Source organism: Mangifera indica, chromosome 15, assembly GCF_011075055.1.
Source record: "Mangifera indica cultivar Alphonso chromosome 15, CATAS_Mindica_2.1, whole genome shotgun sequence".
Classification (NCBI taxonomy): domain Eukaryota; kingdom Viridiplantae; phylum Streptophyta; class Magnoliopsida; order Sapindales; family Anacardiaceae; genus Mangifera; species Mangifera indica.
In genome coordinates this window covers 13,122,439-13,146,909 of record NC_058151.1, presented here as the reverse complement: position 1 = coordinate 13,146,909, position 24,471 = coordinate 13,122,439, and the positions used below count along the sequence as shown (strand labels likewise).

The following is a 24,471-nucleotide window of genomic DNA, read 5'->3' as shown; positions in this document are numbered from 1 at the left end:
TATAATCAAAATTAAAGCTTTAAATACTATAATATTCTAAATATTAATTATAAAACTAGAGGTTTTATAAATATGATATAATAGCTGAACCTGAAGTTTCAAAAATTAATTCCAATATTTTCTCGACAAAATCAGTCATTTTGTAAATATAATATAATATCTGAACATGAAATTTTAAAAATTAATCCCTATATACTCTTTACAAAACCATAAATTTTGTGAATATAAAATAATATTTGAACATGAAGTTTCTAAAATTAGAGTCATGATGTGATTTAATGATTTGATTGTTTATTTTGTCTTTTATTTTAAAATCATGCATGTGATTGAATAATTTTAAAGTAGTTAAAAAAGTATACAATCTCATCACCCAAAAGCATATTGCCACGTTAGTTTGTTTTATAAGTTAATAACGAATGCATGTATATGTAGTTTTATAAGTTAATTATAGTTATTTTGTAAATAGTGATATTATGTGCATCGAGTTTTGAGTAACCAAATGAAATTAGATGAATATAATATATTTTTTTTTGTAAATATGAAATTTCCTAGTATGATCTAGAGAAAGGATTATTACTTCACTTTTTCATTTCAACAAAACTATGTATAAACAGATGATATATTATCATGTGATTAAATGATTTTAAATGAAAGATGAAGTAACACCCAATTACATAATGACACATAATTTATAACTCAAATTATATATAAAAAAACATGTACATACAGTGTTACTCTTTTCATTTATGCACGGAAAATGACTTTAACATTATGTTTGAAAATATTACCAAGCTTGTCCTGTCAAAATCAGACTAACCATTTGGACCACCTTGCTCTTAATTTTTTCTCGTTTAATAATCCTACAATATTCTTTCTAGAATTTCAATATCACCTTCCAATTATCACAAATGTAGCTTTCATTAATGAATTGGTCGTCAAAGTATGGCTAGCACAAGAAATATTGAAGACCTTGTCTGTATGTACTTTTCATGGCAGTTTCTTGGAGCTTGCCATAAAGTTTTCATCACCAAGTAATTTTTCGTTGTAGTCTCTAATAGACTCATAGCAATGACCGTAAATTAGAATATGAAATAGCAGTTAATGAAAAGCGAGAGGGAAAGAAAAATAACATAAGGAATTTATAGTGGTTCAACAATCAACCAACAATTGAATTCACTACGCTGGAAAAAATATTTTTAAGTTTGGGCAAAGTTTGCCTACAAAATCCAGGGATAATAAGATAAGGACTAACACTGCTGAGTTCCCTGTCAATCTTCGTCTTCGTTCCCTCTTTTGTGCATTACTCACTTTAGTACAACTTTTATATGCAAACCTTGGTATGGTGACATGTATACAGTATCACCCAAGTCTCGACTACTCTTAGCTGCCTGATTCACATAAGATAAAGACTAACACTGCTGAGTTCTCTGTTAAATTTCGATCTCACCTTCCAAATATCACAATCGTAGCTCTCATGAATAAATTGGTCTACAAAGTATGGCAATAAAGGAAAGGAACCCCATTGTTGACACCTTCCAGGAATCCAGGGTGGAATTCAAACAATACTTAATGGAATAGTGACACAAAATCCTCTGTTGAGGCGCCCAACCGACCATTTTCCAATGATTAACCACTCTTTCTTGAAAGCCTCGGGGTAGGCTTCATTGAATCTGCAGTAATATCAGCCCTCACTACCCACAGGAATGGCTGTTGGTGAGTTCAAGTCCTACTGTCAGCTCCTGGAATTGTATCTTGTCTACTACCCGCAAGATTTCTGTTGTTTTCTTTAAGAAGCAAGAAAAAATAAGCTGTAAAATGACAAATGTCTGGGAAAGCTGTTTTCATTTTTATTAAGCAGATGTATATATAGGCAATACAAAATAGAGTTTCTCTGCAACAAGCTCCTACCTATGAGCCATAAATTGATTTTCTACATCTTCTCAATGACAAGCTCCTAATTATAAACTATAAATTGATTCCCTACAATTTCTCCACAACAAACCACTTAAAAAATGAAATTAACATAACTAATATTAACTAATCCTTGGCTAAATATAACAAGGATTCACAAGTCCTATTTCAAAAGTCAACAAACAAATTGAAAATAAAATAAAATAATACTTGAGCTTCTGGAAGGATGTCAATGGTTAGCAATTTCTCCTGATAAGTATCACTTCATGAGAATCCATTCGAAACAACTACAACCAGAGACCAGACACATTTTTTGTGTACTATTCACCAAAGGGCATGAATAGACCTTCATAAACCTTTGCTTAGTAGTAAATCCACTTAATAACTCAATTACTGTAAATATTTCATATTTCTATTTTCTTATTCTTTCAAATCTTGTAAACATAAAAAACTAATAGGGATCTAGGGATATGATACTCTTAGATAAATCACACATCGATAAAGCACAAAAAAGATGATGTGTTTGAATATGCATTCCACATAGTTTGAGATTTTAAAATGAAATTGATTAAATAATACGTGAATTCTTTAAACTGTCAAGATACGTTTTAAATTATAAAACCCAAAAACAAAACTATTAGACTATTGGACCAGTGATCTTACTAGAGAGACAAACACATACAACTAGAGCTATACATAAGCACGTACAACTAAAGATGCATGCTTTTCAATTATCAGGTTGAACCATTTAAAAAAATCTTATGTTTCTTTTATCTTTTCAATTTTCTTTACTCACATTACATCATAACAGACATCGGAGTCCTACCAAATCGTTATTGCTCTTACCGCAACCTACCTTGCACAACCCATTAAATTGTTCTTAATTTTAAACAAACCTTGGCTTGGTGTATTTATATTTATATATATCTTGTTAATGACCAGTTTTATAAGGGTCAGACATAGGCACTGCAACCTCCTTGAGTCAAGTGTGCAATTTTGAATAAAATTATTTTTATTTTTACCACAAGTGACATGGGAAAATAACAATTGCCATAATATTTCTCTTGTGAAATTACTATCAGGAACAATATTTAATTTCTGTCATTAATATACATGAACAATAGCAATTAACTCTAAATAAATTTAAGAAAATATAAAGAACTAAATAACTTAAAAAAAGAAAGAAAACTTTCTTTTATTATTGAATCTCTCAAAATCTCCTACTAATTAAGGGTCTATGCCTTTATCCATTCAATGAAATTCCTAAAATTCCTGTGAGATTGACCTCCTTCTTTGACACTTTTCAAAGCAGTTTCCTGAAGTTCCAAAGCTCTTGCTTTAAAATTCTCATCACCAAGTACCTGATCCACCTTGCTCTTGATTTCTTCTCGTGTGATGATCCCGTTTTCGTTTTTGTCACCTTCCAAACGTCGCAAGTATAGCAGGTGCCGTGAAAGCAAACGTGACTGTGCTCTGTGTTGACAAATGTGACTCGGAAGCCATGCTTAACCAGGTGCCGTGAAAGCTCTAGTAGAGGAATTAGATCGCCTTGTGCTGGATAAGGTACTGCAAGAATATGTGGACGACTCATTTTTCTCTTTCTTTGCTTTGCTACTGATATGCAGCTAGCTTTTATGAATGAACATGTTGATATTTGTGCATCAGAGGGCTTAATTATGGAGTGGGAGGGCCATCTCCTGGATCTCAAGTTGGAGGATGCGTGAGCACTGACATCACATGTAAAATAACTTAGTTATTTGTTGGTTGTTGTGTAGCTCAATTATCCCTTTCTTGTTAATTGAACATATTGATTGCTCTTTGCCAGAAGACTTCAATATTTAGTGGGAGGTCCCTCTGATGGACCTCAAGGTTAAAGATGCTCGGCCATTGACATCGCTTGTAAAATGATGCAAGTTGTTTGTTGGCCGTTGTTTTGGTCAGTTTTCCCTTTCTTTTATAGGAAATTTGATTCAACATAAATTTTACTAAAAAAAGTATACAATTTTGTATGGAGGCATTGTGGGACTATCAAACCATCAAGGAAATCCGCTATATATTCCGGTTGGACCAATTACGAGGAAGCAAAACTAGGAAGGTGCAATAGACCTTAGTAGGGCTCGTGAAGGACTTGGAGGCTAAAACCAACTCACTCAAGGATAACTAGATGCTTGAAGAAGCCAACAGAGAAGTCAACCTGATTTAGACCGAAGCCCATGGAGAAGTCGAAATCCAAAACGTGCAAACAAACTTTAAACGACCATAACTTTTGATACGAGAGGTGTTTCAGGGCCTATAACCTATCAACGTGAAACTCGTTTCAAGCCCTATATCAACAACCCATTTTGCTAGTTATGCCCAATTTGTAGGCCCAAATAAAGGCCTCTTTAGTGTGTATTATGCAGTTTTATTTTATCAAATTTAATATTTTTGGTTTTTATAAATTTTAGTCTTATTTGTAACCGGGCTAGACTTTATTGAGCCCAATTGCTATATTACCTTTTAATTAGTGTTTGTGTAGTTAATTAGGTAATGGGCTTAGGAAGTTTGGAAGTTCATTGGGTCGTAGGTAATTTTAAGGTTAAATTGGCACTACACTATATAAACTAAATTTTCATCATGAATAAAAACTTTTGGCTGACTTTTGCATACTATTGAATTACCAACCTTTGAACTTATCAAGATTCATCTTGTGGCATTCACCATTAACGATACCAAGGTTCGTTCAATTTCATATCGATTCAAGTCAAGGTTTGTGTTGACAAAACTGATTCAATCTTATGAGAAATATCTTCTTGAACGTTGGCTCTTGTGTCATATCGTTAAGGTTCACGTCAAGTTTATTATTTAGTTAGATATTGTTACGCTAGTTTATATGTACAGTGACAGACTCAAAGATAAAACTTAAAGGGGTCAAAGTTAAATAAATATAAAATAGAATGGGTCAATTAAAAATAATGAAATCTAAAAATGGTCAATATAAAGTTTTAGAGGATATAATGATATTTTCTATATTTTAACATAATGATTTTTCAAAACCAAAAGGGTTAGTTGACTACTCTTGACCTCTACCACTGGCTTGGGTTGTTGCTAATGCATGCCAACAAATAACTTGTTGGAGTTTCATCTTCTTAATTCATTTTGCAAGACAGAGTTAAGTGTTGGTTGTTAAGTGATTAGGTGTTATTTATCTCTAAATCAAAATCACTTAATCACATGGTGATAGGTCATATTAACACACAAATTAGTATCAATTATTAGTGATGGTGAAGAGTAATAATGATTATGCAACCTCCTTGTTTTAACATGAGGAAAAAAGATTGCCCTTTATTCCTCTTATGACATCAATACCAACAATAATATTTTTGTCATAAATAGAGTCTTTGCAACCTTATAGCATGAATAATGGCAATGATTGCATTATTGATGAACTTTGGGATTTTGAAGGACAATGCCTACATTATTGCTAATGCAAGCCAAAAAATTACTTGTTGGAGTATAATCTTCTCAACTTGTCCAAATTCTCTTGCAAGGCTGTAATAGTCATATATATGTATAAGGGTAAAATAGTCTTTTCTTAGTATGTTTGATTTTGGTTTATAAAGACTTAGGATTTGCGTGAAATTAAATAAGAAATATTAAATTTCAACTCATATATGACCTTGAATTTGACCATGTGCACCCCTACATGGCCTTTCACAATAGGAAGATGAATACAAGCCATATAAGCATTTTAAACAAGATGTACAATTGTGCAAGGGAGATGCATGCTCGTACATGCTATTGTGAAAATTGTTTTAAAATAAGATATGATAGTGTGTTTTTGGGTGGTTATCCCATAGATTTCGTGTGCGTCCTTATCTGTTGAGAGAGTGCACTAGAGAAAGGGAGTTTCATAGTGTGTTTTCCAATGACAAGCATGGTTTTTGTAGTGCATCAAGATTCATGCATGTTTGAATTAAAAACATTTGATTTTAAATTGAGATGTTGTTCACGCATATAGAGATTTTAGTAGTGTTTTACCTCAAAGGATATGATTTTTAGGATGGGATGTTATAGTTAGTCATGACTGTGACATGCCTAGAATGTGTGTTTTCGTATGCCATGTACACCCTTGTGTGCGATTGTGTATGCCCATACCTGGTCTATAATATTTTTTAACAAATGTTGAATGGACATATGAAGGTCATGTATGCTCATTTATATGCTTAGATAGGACACAATGTATGCCTATGCATCAAGATGCACAATTGTACATAGACCAAAATTACCAATTTATCCCTAGGCTTCGTGCACGACCATGATGGAGAAGAACAATTGTACATAAAGGAGTATGTATGCCTTTGTACCCAATAATGTACGCCTATACATCCATTGGATAAGCATGTACAACCATATGCAAGGCTAATGCACCACCTTACGATCGATAGTGTATGACTATACATAATAGAAACAAAAGGTTAAAATGTTATGTATGAACAAGTTAAGTTATGAATCTTGAAAACATAGGTTATGTAATGGAACTCTATTGCCATGGAACCTTACCTCAAGAGTCTAATTTATAGAAGGACAAAGTATTAGACTAAGGTAAAAGCTATTATAAGCCCATAGTAGTTAGCTCGAGATTGCATGCATACCATGACCAAACCTTAGCTAGTTGATCATGGGACTAATTTATTTATGAGTTAGTATAAGTCACTGAGGTTGTTACAATGAGACACTTGTGAGAAACTCTCTATATTGCCCATTGTAAGGCATAATGGTTTATAATAAAACCCGACACCAGTAGTAAAGTGTAATGGGTTGCATTAGGCCTAAGTCATAAGACGTAGTCCAATAATTGTTGTAGGGAGTGGATTGCATAGTAAGTATGCTCACTTTGCCAAGGTGTCTTATCCTTATATCAACTTTAGTCCCATTAACAAGTTATAATTCAGTTTAGTTATTGTTAAGTTTAAGTTTTCACCTATGTTACTCAAAATTAGCAAGTTATCTCAGTTAAGATCCCAAGGGATTGTTAGATGACGGTCATGAGGTATCAAAGTTTTCGAGGCAAGTTTGGGGGACCAAAGTAAATCTTGAGTTATGGTTATGAATGATAAGATCATGTCATCAATATCAGAGTTTATAGTATATTCTCGATGACCAAGTTAAGGTGAATTGAGTCGAAGGGCAAAATATGTATTATGAAAATGTGTAAGTTTTGTTTCTATTTACTTAGTGATTATCACTCATATTCTTCTTTTGGTTGTTTTGTAGGTGATAGGAGAGAGTGATAGTTGCAGTGTCCGAGGTCAATTGGTATAGAGAAGGGTATTTTTTTTATTTGATATATTTTTATGTGTTTGGACTATTATTTAGCTATTTTGTATATGAGACTTAGATGATATTTTATTGTTATTAATGACATCCTTTGCACTTTCGGTTGATGATTTTAATAAATGTATTTTGGTCATTTTCAAATTAAGCATTGAATGAATGATTTTAATTAAGTGAATACATGCTCTAATAGTTTAAGTAAGTGGTGCTTTCTTGCAAAGGCAATACTTTTAAAGGGGGTGTTACAAAGACTTGATCAAGTGTCGTTAGTAAAGTAATTAAATGTTATTTATCTTTAATTTAAAATTATTCAATCGCAAAATGACATGTAATATGAAGACGTAGATTAGTATTTATTGTTGGTGATGGTGTATGCTCCTTGTGTTAAGTGTGCAATTAAAAAAAATACATCTAACACGTGATATGAGAAAAAACAAGACCAGTCATTAAACTACTCATCTTTTTCTGTTATAGTTTGAATGGATAACCAACTGATTTAACCTATTGTCAAATTATTATTTATTTTTTGAATATTATTAAATATTTATTGTATTTTTTAAACATAAAACATATAGAACATAATTTCAATTTTATTAATCAAACAATTAACACTTTATCATATAGATAGAAAAAAAAACTAATTACAAATTATTGGTTTTAAATAGTTTTTTCGATTAAATGAATTTACTAAATTTGATTGAATTTTAAATAAGTTAATATTTCTATATATACTAAATTGGATTGTAAAACAGAATCAAATTGTAAATTTTGTTTATAGTTTAACTAATTAAACCGAATAATCTGATTCGTTTTTTAAAATACTAGAGAAAATTGTCATAATATTCTTCTTATTACATCAATATCAGTAAGGAACAATATTTATGTCACGAACAACTCAAGAAAATACAAAAAAACTAAATAACTTTATATCATAAGAACATTCGTTTATTAGTGAAGCTCTCAAAACAGCTCTTAAAATAAAACAATTTATACATGGTTTATAAGTAGATCTCACAGTCTAAATTCATACAAATCTAACAGATTGGATGACCCAAGTCTCCTGCTAAGGGTCTAGGCCTTGATCCATTCAATGAAATTCTTGAAATTCCTGTGAGATTGACCTCCTTCTTTGACACTTTTCAAAGCAGATTCCTGAAGTTCAACAACTCTTGCTTTAAAACTTTCATCACCCAGCACCTGATCCACCTTGCCCTTGATTTCTTCTCGTGTGATAATCCCGTTTTCGTTTTTGTTGAACTTCAACCCCACCTTCCAAACGTCACAAATATAGCTCTCATCAATGAACTGATCAGCAAAGTATGGCCAACACAAGAAAGGAACCCCATTGCTTACACCTTCCAAGGTGGAATTCCAACCACAATGGCTAAGGAAGCAGGCAATGGAAGGATGACTCAAAACCTTCTGTTGAGGTGCCCAACCCACCAGTCGGCTGCGCCTGGCTACCCTGTCTTGAAACCCTCCTGGGTAGGCTTCATTTGGTTCATCAGTTATGTCTGGCCTCACAACCCACAGGAATGGTCTTTTGGTGAGTTCAAGTCCCAGCGCCAGCTCCTGGAATTGGGTCTTGTCTAGAATTGTGAAGCTACCAAATGCAGCATAAATGACTGATTTAGGTTGCTGTTGATCAAGCCATTCCAAGCAAGTTGAGTCTTCTGGCCAGAAGGATCCTGCTGAATTTCCTCGACCGTTGCTTGCTAGAAGAGGCCCTATTGGAAGAATATTAGGAACCAAGGCAAAAGCCCCAGGTTCAAGGTCATATGCTGAGTTGCAGATTAGGTAATCCGCTACTTGTCCAGCTTGGACACGATTATTTATAACCTCAAACATTCTCTTCTGGCTGGCCAAGTCCTCGCCGCCCACACTAGTCCAAATAAGCTTTGTACAGTCAATTCCGGGCATGTTTTGCGCCAACTGAATAATCTGTTTCTTGATCGGACTTCCTGGAATAAAGTTTATGTTTCATTACCTTGATTCTGAAAAAAAAATTTGCATCCAACAGTTGAAACAAGAATAACAATGAGTGAGAAAAATCAGACCCTTACCATCAGTTCCTATGATTCCATCATCGATTAGCTTTGGAATATTGTTAAACAAGGCCAGAGATGCAACTGCTGGAGGCCAAAAGGCAACCTTTTTAATATTCATCCTCTCTGCAACTGGAATGGTAAACCCAGCACATCCATCAAGAATGAGACAAAAGATCTTTTCATCTTCTTCTCTGTTGATCTTTTCTACAAGCTCCTGCAGCTTCTCGGACATCACCTGAATAATTTTATCATATGCCTTGCTTAAATCATTTCTATCCTCCCAGGGCTCCAGCCCATCTGGGATGGACAGGAAACGAATCTCATTTTCATCCCCTATGAAGCTCTTCTCTTGTAAGCCATTTATGACCCGGCTGTGAGTGTGCTCTGTGTTGACAAATGTGACTCGGCAGCCATGCTTAACCAGGTGCCGTGAAAGCCCTAGTAGAGGAATTACATGGCCTTGTGCTGGATAAGGTACTGCAAGAATATGTGGACGACTCATTTTTCTTTTTCTTTGCTTTGCTGCTGATATGCAGCTAGCTTTTATGATTGAACATATTGATATCTGTGCATCAGAGGGCTTAATTATGGAGGGGGGGGGGGGGGGGGGGGGGGGGGGGGGGGGGGGGGGTGGGGGTGTGCGGGGGCGCCATCTCCTGTATCTCAAGTTGAAGGATCCGTGAGCACTGACATCACATGTAAAATAACTTTAGTTATCTGTTGGTTGTTGTGTAGCTCAGTTATCCCTTTCTTGTTCTACTCAAGGCAACTTGAATCTTCGTATAAGAAAACATATTTATCTATATAAATTGACCTAAAATATATGATCAGAAAATATTAAAGTATAAAAAAAATAAATAATTATATCACTTACTCATATACTATCATATGATATATAAATTAGTAATAAATATTTGTATATTTAGTTTTATAAGTAAATTGTAGTAGTTTCTTATATAATAAAATTATGTATATTCAGTTTTAAGTATTAAACTGGATACACAATACTATTATATGATTGAATAATTTTAAATTAAAAATAAAATAATATTCAACACATAATCTAGATATATAAATGAATACTTATTGATGATACAGGTAGTTTTTCTTTTTTTTGAATATGTGAAATTCTTAGTATGAACTATAGGAAAAATTAACATCGTATTTTCATTTATGCATGGAAAATGACTTTAACATTGTATTTGAAAATCAGACCATTTGATCCACCTTGCTCTGAATTTCTCATTTCCCATGCTTTAATCCCTTCATTGAGATGCTTTAAAATTTTCGTCACCAAAAACCTGATCCACCTTGCTCCTAATTTCTTCACATTTGATGATCTTACTTTCTTCTTTCTAGAATTTCTATCCGACTTTCCAAATCTCGCAAATGTAGTTATCATTAATGAACTGGTCACCAAAGTGCGGCTAGCACAAGAAATATTGAAGACCTTGTCTGTGTATACTTTTCATGGCAGTTTCTTGGAGTTCCAAGTCTCGTCTTTAATTTTGCGTCACCAAGCAATTAATCATTATGGAACTCCAGATAGGTATACCATTTTTCTTATCTTATGATCTGTCGATCTGGGCTATTCCAGCCAGTTTGGCTGGTGATTTAGCTAGTCCTATATGAGTTGTCAGGAGCACTGAACGAGTAATCAATGCAGGCATGTGAGTAAAGAATGACTTGTTCTGAGCCAGTCAACTATTGTTTGCCTCGAATTTGATTCAAATATATATATATATATATTGTTAATTCGAATTTGTTAAGTTAGTAAATATTGGTTTAAGTTTGGGTTTGAGACAAAAATGATTGGTTCTAATAATGTAATTGTGGAGATTCTTGATTATTGCATGATTGATAATAATTGACCCTTAATTATAGTGATTAAAGCACTACGATCAAGGTGGTATAATTGATGCCAATTTGAGTTTGGCGACTAATTCTTGAAAGTGACCAGGGAGATAAGATTTGGTGAAGATATTTGTTGTTTGTTTTACTAATGATACTAAATTAAGATTGATAATACTCAAGAGACATGATGATATATAAAATGACAATTAATTTCTATATATTTAGTGTGTTCATGAAATATATTATTGTGAAAAATTTGAATAACACTTTAATTATCACAATGAAGAATAGTGGCAGAATGGTGTTTGACGCCCATATCTTCTTATAACCAATGGAGCCAAAGTAATTCTTATGTAGCATTTGCGAGGGCATGATAGTTTGATTATGTATTGGAACATGCTACAATTGTTTGCTTTTTTACTTTGCCAAGAAATGAAAGAATCTCTCAAAAAGAAATAGTAACCAGTGGTGGATCGACAATCAGTAAGATCACATGCCCACTCAATATCTGAATATCTCGATAACATGAGAGAAGAATGAGCAAAAAAAATGAAGACAATGAAAAAGAGTTCCTTTGACATATCAAAAATTAAAAGAACAACTACAAAGTGAGTTAAGTGAGGAGCAGCAATAAATTGGCTAAGTGAAATGCATATGTAATATCAAGTCGAGTCACTTTGAGATATACTAGACTATCAAAAAGTTGTCAATACAATGTAGAATCAACAAGTTGTCAGTTGGAGTAAGTTTGACATTGAGCTCCCAAGGAGTAGACACAGTTTTGTTGTCAATGATACCTGCTCAAGATAGAATATTTGAAGCATATTTAGCCTAAGAAAGATAATATCTATCAGAATTACAAGATACCTCAAGTTCTAAGAAATAATTGAGGGAACCAAGGTTTTTCATCTCAAAGTGTTGACTGAGATACTGTTGTATGTGGAAATACAAGTTGCATCATCTCAAAGTGCTGGGTAAGGAACTGCAAGAATATGTGGACGACTCATTTTTCTTTTTCTCTGTTTTGTTGCTGATATGCAGCTAGTTTTTATATTGAACATATTAAGTGCCGTGTATCAGAAGACTTCATTATTGAGTGGGAGGTCCCTCTCATGAACCTCAAGTCGAAAAGATGCTGCCCACCACAAGAACACATTGGCATGGATAAGTGTCCATATATGACTTTTAGTGTGAATACATGTGGAGAGAATAAAAAATTTGGGCAGTGGCTCAGCTTATAAATCCCCCATTTCTCTTTGTATTATGATTATCTAGAAGGAAATCTATATACATATTTTTCCATTTCTCTTTGTATTATGATAATCTAGAAGGAAATCTATATACATATTTTTCAGACTCCCCTTAATTATGTTTTCTTAATTTCTTTCGTTATAATATTTGTCTCTCAACTCTTTTCCTTCATATATTATATTATTATTATATTTATAACACGAATAATTTAAATATATTTTAATATTAATTATCTATTAATTATGTCATTATTGTCATTGTATGATGCAAATAGAAATATTCTAATTATAATATTATTATATTTGCAAAATACAAACTATTACTATTTCAATTATTATTATTATTATTTTGTTTAACTTTCCATTATATTCCGTTTGCAAAAAACAAATTGTACTTATATCAATTTTTATAATTGTTTCATATTTGTAAATATAAATTATAATTGTATCTCATTTGTAACCCAAAATTCTCAAAATCATGAATCTAGATATGAAGTCTTGAATATATATATATGGGGGCCCGAAATCTCAAATTTCATCAAAATATTTATTTATTTCAACCTAAAGTTTGTATAAATTATGAAAAAGTATGGACTTAAAGTCCGAAATATAATCAAAATTAAAGTTTTATATACTATAATATTCTAAATATTAATTATAAAATAAGAGGTTTTATAAATATGATATAATATCTGAACCTGAAGTTTTAAAAATTAATTCCAATATTTCCTTAACAAAACTAGCCGTTTTGTAAATATAACATAATATCTGAACATGAAGTTTTAAAAATTAATCCTTATATACTCTCTATAAAACCAGAAATTTTATAAATATAAGATAATATTTAAACATGAAGTTTCTAAAATTAGAGTCATGATGTGATTTAATGATTTAATTGTTTATTTTTTCTTTTATTTCAAAATCATGCATGTGATTGAATAATTTTGAAATAATTAAAAAAATATACAATCTCATCACCTAATCGCATTTTGCCCCGTTAGTTTGTTTTATAAGTTAATAATAAATGCGTGTTTATGTAGTTTTATAAGTCAATTAGAATTATTTTTGTAAATAGTGATATTATGTGCATCGAGTTTTGAGTAACCAAATGAAATTAGATGAATATAGTATTTTTTTTTTTTTTTGTAAATATGAAATTTCCTATTATGAACTAGAGAAAGGATTATTACTTCACTTTTTAATTTCAACAAAACTATGCATAAACAGATGATATGTTATCATGTGATTAAATGATTTTGAATGAAAGATAAAGTAACACTCAATTATATGATGACACATAATTTGTAACCCAAATTGTGTGCAAAAAACATGTACATACAATATTACTCTTTTCATTTATGCATGAAAAATGACTTTAACATCATGTTTGAAAATATTACCAAGCTTGTCTTGTCAAAATCAGACTAAACTTGTCTTGTCAAAATCAAAATATTATCAACATTGTGTCATCAATTACATAATGACACATAATTTATAACCCAAACTATGTACAAAAAAACATGTACATACAACATTACTCTTTTCATTTATGCATGAAAAATGACTTTAACATTGTGTTTGAAAATATTACCAAGCTTGTCTTGTCAAAATGAGACTAACCATTTGGACCACCTTGCTCTTAATTTTTTCTCGTTTAATAATTCTACCATATTCTTTCTAGAAGTTCAATATCACCTTCCAATTATCACAAATGTAGCTTTCATTAATGAATTGGTCGTCTAAGTAGGCCCAGCACAAGAAATATTGAAGACCTTGTCTGTATGTACCTTTCATGGCAGTTTCTTGGAGCTTGTCATGAAGTTTTCATCACCAAGTAATTTTTCATGGTAGTCTATAATAGACTCATAGCAATGACTGTAAATTAGAATATGAAATAGCAGTTAATGAAAAGCGAGAGGGAGAGAAAAATAACCTAAGGAATTTATAGTGGTTCAACAATCAGATTGATTACATACATCCGCTTTTCAGGCCAACAATTGAATTCACTACGCTAGAAAAAATATTTTTAAGTTTGGGCAAAGTTTGCCTACAAATTCCAGAGATAATAAGATAAGGACTAACACTGCTGAGTTCCCTGTCAATCTTCGTCTTCGTTCCCTCTTTTGTGCCTTACTCACTTTAGTACAACTTTTATATGCAAACCCTAGTGTGGTGACATGTATACAGTACCACCCAAGTCTCGACTACTCTTAGCCGCCTGATTCACATAAGATAAAGACTAACACTGCTGAGTTCTCTGTTAAATTTCGATCCCACCTTCCAAATATCACAATCGTAGCTCTCATGAATAGATTGGTCTACAAAGTATGGCAATAAAGGAAAGGAACCCCATTGTTGACACCTTCCAGGAATCCAGAGTGGAATTCAAACAACAATTAATGGAATAGTTACACAAAATCCTCTGTTGAGGGGCCCAACCGACCATTTTCCAATGATTAACCAACCTTTCTTGAAAGCCTCGGGGTAGGCTTCATTGAATCTGCAGTAATATCAGCCCTCACTACCCACAGGAATGGCTGTTGGTGAGTTCAAGTCCTACTGTCAGCTCCTGGAATTGTATCTTGTCTACTACTCGCAAGATTTCTGTTGTTTTTTTTTTAAGGAGCAAGAAAAAATAATCTGTAAAATGATAAATGTCTGGCAAAGCTGTTTTCATTTTTATTAAGCACATGTATATATAGGCAATACAAAATAGAGTTTCTCTGCAACAAGCTCCTACCTATGAGCCAAACATTGATTTTCTACATCTTCTCAATGACAAGCTCCTAATTATAAACTATAAATTGATTCCCTACAATTTCTCCACAACAAACCACTTAAAAAATGAAATTAACCTGATAATTGAAAAGCATGCATCTATAGTTGTATGTGCTTACGTATAGCTCTAGTTGTATGTGTTTGTCTTTTTAGTAAGATCTCTGGTCAATAGTCTAATAGTTTTATTTTTTGGGTTTTATAATTTAAAATACATCTTAACAGTTTAAAGAGTTTATATATTATTTAATCAATTTCATTTTAAAATCCCAAACTATGTGGAATGCATATCCAAATACATAATCTCTCTTATGCTTTGTTAACGTGTGATTTGTCTAAGAGTATCACATCCTTGCATATACATAAACACATACAACTATAGAAGCATGCTTTTCAATTATCAGATTGAACCATTTAAAAAAATCTTATGTTTCTGTTATCTTTTCAATTTTCTTTACTCACATTACATCATAATAGACATCGGAGTCCTACCAAATCGTTATCACTCCTACCGCAACCTACCTTGCACAACCCATTAAATTGTTAATTTTAAACAAATCTTGGCTTGATGTATTTATATTTGTATATATCTTGTTAATGACGAGTTTTATAAGGGGCAGACATAGGCACTGCAACCTCCTCGAGTTAAGTGTGCAATTTCAAATAAAATTATTTGTATTTTTACCACAAGTGACATGGGAAAATAACAATTGCCATGATATTTCTCGTGTAAAATTACTATCAGGAACAATATTTAATTTCTGTCATTAATATACATGAACAATAGAATTAACTCTAAATAAATTTAAAACATACACGAAGAATTTAAGAAAATATAAAGAACTAAATAACTTAAAAACAGAAAGAAAACTTTCTTTTATTACTGAATCTCTCAAAATCTCCTACTAATTAAGGGTCTATGCCTTTATCCATTCAATGAAATTCTTAAAATTCCTGTGAGATTGACCTCCTTCTTTGACACTTTTCAAAGCAGTTTGCTGAAGTTCCCAAGCTCTTGCTTTAGAATTCTCATCACCAAGTACCTGATCCACCTTGCTCTTGATTTCTTCTCGTGTGATGATCCCGTTTTCGTTTTTGTCACCTTCCAAACGTCGCAAATATAGCAGGTGCCGTGAAAGCAAACGTGACTGTGCCCTGTGTTGACAAATGTGACTTGGAAGCCATGCTTAACCAGGTGCTGTGAAAGCTCTAGTAGAGGAATTAGATGGCCTTGTGCTGGATAAGGTACTGCAAGAATATGTGGACGACTCATTTTTCTCTTTCTTTGCTTTGCTGCTGATATGCAGCCAGCTTTTATGATTGAACATGTTGATATTTTTGCATCAGAGGGCTTAATTATGGAGTGGGAGGGCCATCTCCTGGATCTCAAGTTGAAGGATGCGTGAGCACTGACATCACATGTAAAATAACTTAGTTATTTGTTGGTTGTTGTGTAGCTCAATTATCCCTTTCTTGTTAATTGAACATATTGATTGCTGTTTGCCAGAAGACTTCAATATTTAGTGGGAGGTCCCGCTGATGGACCTCAAGGTTAAAGATGCTCGGCCATTGACATCGTGTGTAAAATGATGTAAGTTGTTTGTTGGCCGTTGTTTTGGTCAGTTTTCCCTTTCTTTTATAGGAAATTTGATTCAACATAAATTTTACTAAAAAATGTATACAATTTTTTATGGAGGCATCGTGGGACTATCAAGTCATTAAGGAAATCCGCCACATATTCCGAAGGGACCAATTACGAGGAGCAAAGCTAAGAAGGTGCAACGGGCCTTAGTAAGGCCTGTGGCGGGCTTGCAGACTAAAACCAACTCCTTCAAGAGCGACTGGATGCTTGAAGGAGCCAACAAAGAAGTCAGCCTGATTCAAATCTAAGCCCATGGAGAAATTGAAATCCAAAACACTCAGATAGACTTTGAACGACCATAATTTTTGATCTGAGAGGTGTTTTGGGGCCTTTAACCTATCAACACGAAACTCATCTTGAGCTCTATATCAACAACCCGCTTCGCTAGTTGTGCCCAATTTGCAAGCCTAAATAAAGGCCTCTTTAGTGTGTATTATGCAGTTTTATTTTATCAAATTTAAGATTTTTGATTTTTATGAATTTTGGTCTTGTTTGTAAAAGGGCTAGACTTTATTGAGCCCAATTGCTATATTACCTTTTAATTAGTGTTTGTGTAGTTAATTAGGTAATGGACTTGGGAAGTTTGGAAGTCCATTGGATCATAGGTAGTTTTAGGGTTAAATTGACACTACACTATATAAACTAAATTTTTATCATGAATAAAAACTTTTGGCTGACTTTTGCATACTATTGAATTACCAACCTTTGAACTTATCAAGATTCATCTTGTGGCATTTACCATTAACGATACCAAGGTTTGGTTGATTCCATATCGATTCAGGTCAAAGTTTGCATTGACAAAACTGATTTAATCTTGGAAGAAATATCTTCTTAAACGTTGGGTCTTGTGTCATATCGTTAAGGTTCGCATCAATTTCATTATTTAGTCAGATATTGTTACGCTAGTTTATACGTACAGTGATAGACTCAGAGATAAAACTTAAAAGGGTCAAAGTTGAATAAATATAAAATAGAAGGGGTCAATTAAAAATAATGAAATCTAAAAATGGTCAATATAAAGTTTTAGAGGATATAATGATACTTTCTATATTTTAACATAATGATTTTTCAAGACCAAGAGGGTTAGTTGACTACTCTTAACCTCTACCACTGGCTTGGGTTGTTGCTAATGCATGCTAACAAATAACTCGTTGGAGTTTCATCTTCTTAATTCATTTTGCAAGACCTAGTTAAGTGTTGGTGGTTAAGTGATTAGGTGTTATTTATCTCTAAATCAAAATCACTTAATCACAAGGTGATAGGCGATATTAACACACAAATTAGTATCAATTATTAGTGATGGTGAAGAGTAATAGTGATTATGCAACCTCTTTGTTTTAACATGAGGAAAAAATGATTGCCTTTTATTCCTCTGATGACATCAATACCAACAATAAAATTTTTGTCATAAATAGAGTCTTTGCAACCTTATAGCATGAATAATGGCAATGATTCCGTCATCGATGAACTTTGGGATTTTGAAGGACAAGGCCTACATTGTTGCTAATGCAAGCCAAAAAATTACTTGTTGGAGTATAATCTTCTCAACTCGTCCAAGTTCTCTTGCAAGGCTATAATAGTCATATATATGTATAAGAGTAAAATAGTCTTTTTTTATTTTAGTTTACTAAGACTTAGGATTGGAGTGAGATTAAATAAGAAATATTAAATTTCAACTCATATGTGACCTTGAATTCGACCATGTGCACCCCCTACATGGCCTTTCACAATAGGGAGATGAATACAAGCCATATAAGCATTTTAAACGAGATATACAGTCGTGCAAGGGAGATGCATGCCTATACATGCTGTTATGAAAATTGTTTTTAAATAAGACATGTTAGTGTGTTTTTGGCTGGTTATCCCATAGATTTCGTTTGCATCCTTATCTGTTGAAAGAGTGCACTAGAGAAAGAGAGTTTCATAGTGTGTTTTCCTGTGACAAGCATGGTTTTTGTAATGCATCGAGATTCATGCATGTTTGACTTAAAAATATTTGATTTTAAATTGAGATGTTATTAGTGTTTTACCTCAAAGGATATGATTTTCAGGGTGGGATGATACAATTAGTCATGATTGTGACATGCCTGGAATGTGTGTTTTCGTACGCCATGTACACCCTTGCGTGCGAGTGTGTAAGCCCATACCTAATCTATAATATTTTTTAACAAATGTTGAATGGACATATGGAGGTCATGTATGCTCATTTATACGCTTAGATAAGACATAATGTATGCCTATGCATCAAGAAGCATGATTGTACATAGACCAAAATTACCAATTTATCCCTAGGCTTCATGCACAACCATGATGGAAAAGAACAGTTGTACATAAAGGAGGATGTATGCCTTTGTACCCAATCGTGTACGCTTATACATCCATTGGATAAGCATGTACAACCATATGCAAGGCTAATGCACCACCTTACGATCGATAGTGTATGACTATACATAATAGAAATAAAAGGTTAAAATGTTATGTATGAAGAAGTTAAGTTATGAATCCTGAAAACATAGGTTATGTAATGGAACTCTATTGCCATGGAACCTTACCTCAAGAGTCTAATTTATAAAAGGACAAAGTATTGGACTAAGGTAAAAGCTATTATGAGCTCATAGTAGTTAGCTCGTGATTGCATGCATACCATGACCATACCTTAGTTAGTCGATCATGGGACCAATTCAGTTATGAGTTAATATAAGTCATTGAGGTTGTTACAAGGAGGCACCTATGAGAAACTCTCTATATCGCCCATTGTAAGACATAATGGTTTATAGTAGGACCTGATCACCCATAGTAAAGTGTAATGGGTTGCATTAGGCCCAAATCTTAAGACGTAGTCCAATAGTTGTCGTAGGGAGTGGATTGCATAGTAAGCATACTCACTTGGCCAAGGTGTCTTATCCTTGTATCAACTTTAGTCCCATTGACAAGTTATAATTCAATTTAGTTATTGTTAAGTTTAAGTTTTCACCTATGTTATTCAAAATTAGCAAGTTATCTCAGTTAGGATCCTAAGGGATCGTTAGATGACCGTCATGAAATATCAAAGTTTTCCAGGCAAGTTTGGGGGACCAAAGTAAATCTCAAGTTATGGTTATGAAGATAAAGATCATGTCATCAATGTTAGAGTTTATAGTATATTCTCGATGACCAAGTTAGGGTGAATTGAGTCAAAGGGCAAAATATGTATTATAAAAATGTTTAAGTTATGTTCCTACTTGCTTAGTGATTATCACTCATGTTCTTCTTTTTGGCTATTTTGTAGGTGATAGGAGAAAGTGATGGTTGCAGTGTTCGAGGTCGATTGGTATAGAGAAGGGCATTTTTTTTAATTGATATATTTTTATGTGTTTGGATTATTATTTAGTTGTTTTGTATACGAGACTTAGATGATGTTTTATTGTTATTAATGACATCTTTTGCACTTTCGACTGATGATTTTAATAATAATATTTTGGCCATTTTCAAATTATGCATTGAATGAATGATTTTAATTGAGTGAATACATGCTCTAATAGTTAAAGTAAGTGGCGCCTTCTTGTAGGGGCAATACTTAGAGGGGGTGTTACAAAGACTTGGTTAAGTGTCGTTAGTTAAGTAATTAGATGTTGTTTATCTTTAATTTAAAATTATTCAATTACAAAGTGACATGTAATATTAACACGTAGCTTATTATTTATTGTTAGTGATGGTGCATGCTCCTTGTGTTAAGTGTGCAATTAAAAAAATACATCTAACACGTGACATGAGAAAAAACCAAACCAGTCATTGAACTAGTCATCTAATTCGTTTATGGTTCAATTGGATAACCAACTGGTTGAACTTATTGTCAAATTATTATTTATTTTTTTAATAATATTAAATATTTATTGTATTTTTTAAACATAAAGCATATAAAACATAGTTTCAATTTTATTAATCAAACAATTAACATTTTGTTATATAGATAGAAAAAAAACTAATTACAAATTATCAGTTTTAAATAGTTTTTTTGATTCAATGAATTTACTAAATTAGGCCGAATTTTAAATAAGTTAATATTTCTATATAGATCAAATCGGATTGTGAAACTGAATCAAATTGTAAATTGATTTATAGTTTAACTGATTGAACCGAATAATCTGATTTATTTTTAAAAACACTAGAGAAAACGATTGTCATGATATTCTTCTTATTACATCAATATCAGGAAGGAACGATATTTATGTCACGAACAATGGCAGTTGACTAAATTTTAAAAATATACACGAATAACTCAAGAAAATACAAAAAACTAAATAACTTTATATCACAAGAACTTTCTTTTGTTAGTGAAGCTCTCAAAACAGCTCTTAAAATAAAACAATTTATTCATGGTTTATAAGTAGATCTCACAGTCCAAATTGATACAAATCTAACAGATTGGATGACCCAAGTCTCCTGCTAAGGGTCTAGGCCTTGATCCATTCAATGAAATTCTTGAAATTCCTGTGTGATTGACCTCCTTCTTTTACACTTTTCAAAGCAGATTCCTGAAGTTCAACAACTCTTGCTTTAAAACTTTCATCACCCAGCACCTGATCCACCTTGCTCTTGATTTCTTCTCGTGTGATAATCCCGTTTTCGTTTTTGTTGAGCTTCAACCCCACCTTCCAAACGTCACAAATATAGCTCTCATCAATGAACTGATCAGCAAAGTATGGCCAACACAAGAAAGGAACCCCATTGCTTACACCTTCCAAGGTGGAATTCCAACCACAATGGCTAAAGAAGCAGGCAATGGAAGGATGACTCAAGACCTTCTGTTGAGGTGCCCAACCCACCAGTCGGCTGCGCCTGGCTACCCTGTCTTGAAACCCTCCTGGGTAGGCTTCATTTGGTTCATCAGTTATGTCTGGCCTCACAACCCACAGGAATGGTCTGTCGGTGAGTTCAAGTCCCAGCGCCAGCTCCTGGAATTGGGTCTTGTCTAGAATTGTGAAGCTACCAAATGCAACATAAATGACTGATTTAGGTTGCTGTTGATCAAGCCATTCCAAGCAAGCTGAGTCTTCTGGCCAGAAGGATCCTGCTGAATTTCCTTGACCGTTGCTTGCTAGAAGAGGCCCTATTGGAAGAATATTAGGAACCAAGGCAAAAGCCCCAGGTTCAAGGTCATATGCTGAGTTGCAGATTAGGTAATCCGCTGCTTGTCCAGCTTGGACACAATTATTTATAACCTCAAACATTCTCTTCTGGCTGGCCAAGTCCTCGCCGCCCACGCTAGTCCAAATAAGCTTTGTACAGTCAATTCCGGGCATGTTTTGCGCCAACTGAATAATCTGTTTCTTGATCGGAGTTCCTGGAATAAAGTTTATGTTTCATTACCTTGATTCTGAAAAAAAAATTTGCATCCAACAGTTGAAACAAGAATAACAATGAGCGAGAAAAATCATACCCTTACCATCAGTTCTTATGATTCCATCATCGATTAGCTTTGGAATATTGTTAAACAAGGCCAGAGATGCAACTGCTGGAGGCCAAAAGGCAACCTTTTTAATTTTCATCTTCTCTGCAACTGGAATGGTAAACCCAGCACATCCATCAAGAATGAGACAAAAGATCTTTTCATCTTCTTCTCTGTTGATCTTTTCTACAAGCTCCTGCAGCTTCTCGGACATCACCTGAATAATTTTATCATATACCTTGCTTAAATCATTTCTATCCTCCCGGGGCTCCAGCCCATCTGGGATGGACAGGAAACGAATCTCATTTTCATCCCCTATGCAGCTCTTCTCTTGTAAGCCATTTATGACCCGGCTGTGAGTGTGCTCTGTGTTGATAAATGTGACTCGGCAGCCATGCTTAACCAGGTGCCGTGAAAGCCCTAGCAGAGGAATTACATGGCCTTGTGCTGGATAAGGTACTGCAAGAATATGTGGACGACTCATTTTTCTCTTTCTTTGCTTTGCTGCTGATATGCAGCTAGCTTTTATGATTGAACATATTGATATCTGTGCATCAGAGGGCTTAATTATGGAGAGGGAGGGCCACCTCCTGGATATCAAGTTGAAGGATCCGTGAGCACTGACATCACATGTAAAATAACTTTAGTTATTTGTTGGTTGTTGTGTAGCTCAATTTTCCCTTTCTTGTTCTATTCAAGGAAACTTGAATCTTCGTATAAGAAAACGTATTTTCTTAATTTGTCTATATAAAAACAACATATGATTAGATAATAATGAAATATTAAAAAAAATAAATAATCATATCACTCAATCATATATTATCACATGATATATAAGTTAATAATAAATATTTGTATATTTAGTTTTATAAGTCAATTGTAGTATTTTTTATACAATAAAACTACGTGTACTCAGTTTTGAGTATTAAACTGGGTACATAATATTATTATATAATTAAATAATTTTAATTTATAAATAAAATAATATTTAACACATAATCTAGATATATAAATGAGTACTTATTAATGATGCACATAAATTTCTTCTTTTGAATTTGTGAAATTCTTAGTATGAACTATACGAAAAATTAACATCGTGTTTTCATTTATGCATGGAAAATGACTTTAACATTGTATTTGAAAATCAGACTGACCATTTGATCCACCTTGCTCTTAATTTCTCATTTCCCATGCCTTAATCCTTTCATTGAGATGCTTTAAAATTTGGGAAATTGAAATTTTTACCACTATTTTATTTCGTGTATACAAAAATGCCACCTATCCTAAAACTTAAACAAATATACCACAACAGTAATCACCTTCCTCAAAATACCCCTCTTTAATATTTCAAGCGTATATTATCTCTTTCTTCTTCTCTGCAACTTTTTTCTCTCCTCTTTCTCATCTTTCAAGTGATAAAAAAATTATGTAGAAAATAGAATAAATGTTTCAAAAATAAAAAAAGAAAAGAAAAAATTGAAAAAGGAAATAGATTTCAGATTAACAATTCTTTACTGAAAAAAAACTGAAAAAAAAGTTAAAAAAGGTTGTAAAAAAAAAAACTGATTGACAAATCTTATTCGATAGATTTCAGATTTCAGAAAACTGGAAAAAGAAAACTGGAAATCTTATCGGTAGATTGAGTATTTAATTGAAAAGAAAACTGAAAAAAAAAAATTAAAAATGGTTGGCATGGGTTGGCGTTTTATAATTTTTGGGGGTTGGCGGATACTTTTTTACAAGCAAATGGTTGGCGTCACCAGGCACCAACCCATTATATTATATATAATATAATTTAATATATAAAATAAACTGATAAGGGTTTCCGCCAACCCTGGCAATAATATATATACATATATTATATTAATATATAATTATATATATAATATAATAATATAATTATTATATATAATATTTATAATAAAAATATTTATATATATATATATATATATATATATATATTTATATATATATATATATATATATATATATATATATATATATTAATAATATAATTGGCGGCATCGCCAACCCTTGGCGACGTCATCGCCAAGAGTTGGCGATGCCGCCAACCTTTGGTAATTATATATTATATATTATATATTATATTATAATACTTAATAAGGGTTGGCGGAATCGTCAACCCTTGGCGCCGTCAAGGGTTGGCGATTCTGTCAACCTTTACTGTTATATATAATATATTATATAATATAAAATATTATATTTTATTTTATATATATATTATTA

The 24,471-nt window shown here is 32.8% G+C and overlaps 2 protein-coding genes across 3 annotated transcripts; both read right to left on the bottom strand.

The window, feature by feature from the left end:
• Positions 1–8,131: 8,131 nt before the first annotated feature.
• LOC123197236 (UDP-glycosyltransferase 83A1-like) lies at positions 8,132–9,861 on the bottom strand. Its single transcript, XM_044611430.1, has 2 exons — positions 9,291–9,861; positions 8,132–9,188 (listed from the first exon to the last, which is right to left on the bottom strand). Exons 1-2 carry the CDS (start codon positions 9,775–9,777, stop codon positions 8,299–8,301), a joined length of 1,377 nt encoding a protein of 458 aa, XP_044467365.1. The 5' UTR covers positions 9,778–9,861; the 3' UTR covers positions 8,132–8,298.
• An 11,269-nt stretch (positions 9,862–21,130) lies between these two features.
• Positions 21,131–22,790, bottom strand: LOC123197234 (UDP-glycosyltransferase 83A1-like). 2 transcript variants are annotated; one of them, XM_044611428.1, is made up of 2 exons: positions 22,216–22,790; positions 21,131–22,119 (listed from the first exon to the last, which is right to left on the bottom strand). In XM_044611428.1, exons 1-2 carry the CDS (start codon positions 22,706–22,708, stop codon positions 21,230–21,232), a joined length of 1,383 nt encoding a protein of 460 aa, XP_044467363.1. In that variant the 5' UTR covers positions 22,709–22,790; the 3' UTR covers positions 21,131–21,229. The 2 variants fall into 2 exon arrangements, with proteins under 2 accessions (XP_044467363.1, XP_044467364.1); XM_044611429.1 differs by having other exon boundaries at positions 22,222–22,788.
• Between the last annotated feature and the right edge of the window lie 1,681 nt (positions 22,791–24,471).

Coding starts and splice junctions, on each gene's coding strand:
- LOC123197236 (XM_044611430.1), bottom strand. CDS start 9,777: ATGAGTCGTCCACATATTCTTGCAGTACCTTATCCAGCACAAGGCCAT. Junction 9,189..9,290: donor TGGAATCATAGGAACTGATG/GTAAGGGTCTGA, acceptor ACTTTATTCCAG/GAAGTCCGATCAAGAAACAG.
- LOC123197234 (XM_044611428.1), bottom strand. CDS start 22,708: ATGAGTCGTCCACATATTCTTGCAGTACCTTATCCAGCACAAGGCCAT. Junction 22,120..22,215: donor CATAAGAACTGATGGTAAGG/GTATGATTTTTC, acceptor ACTTTATTCCAG/GAACTCCGATCAAGAAACAG.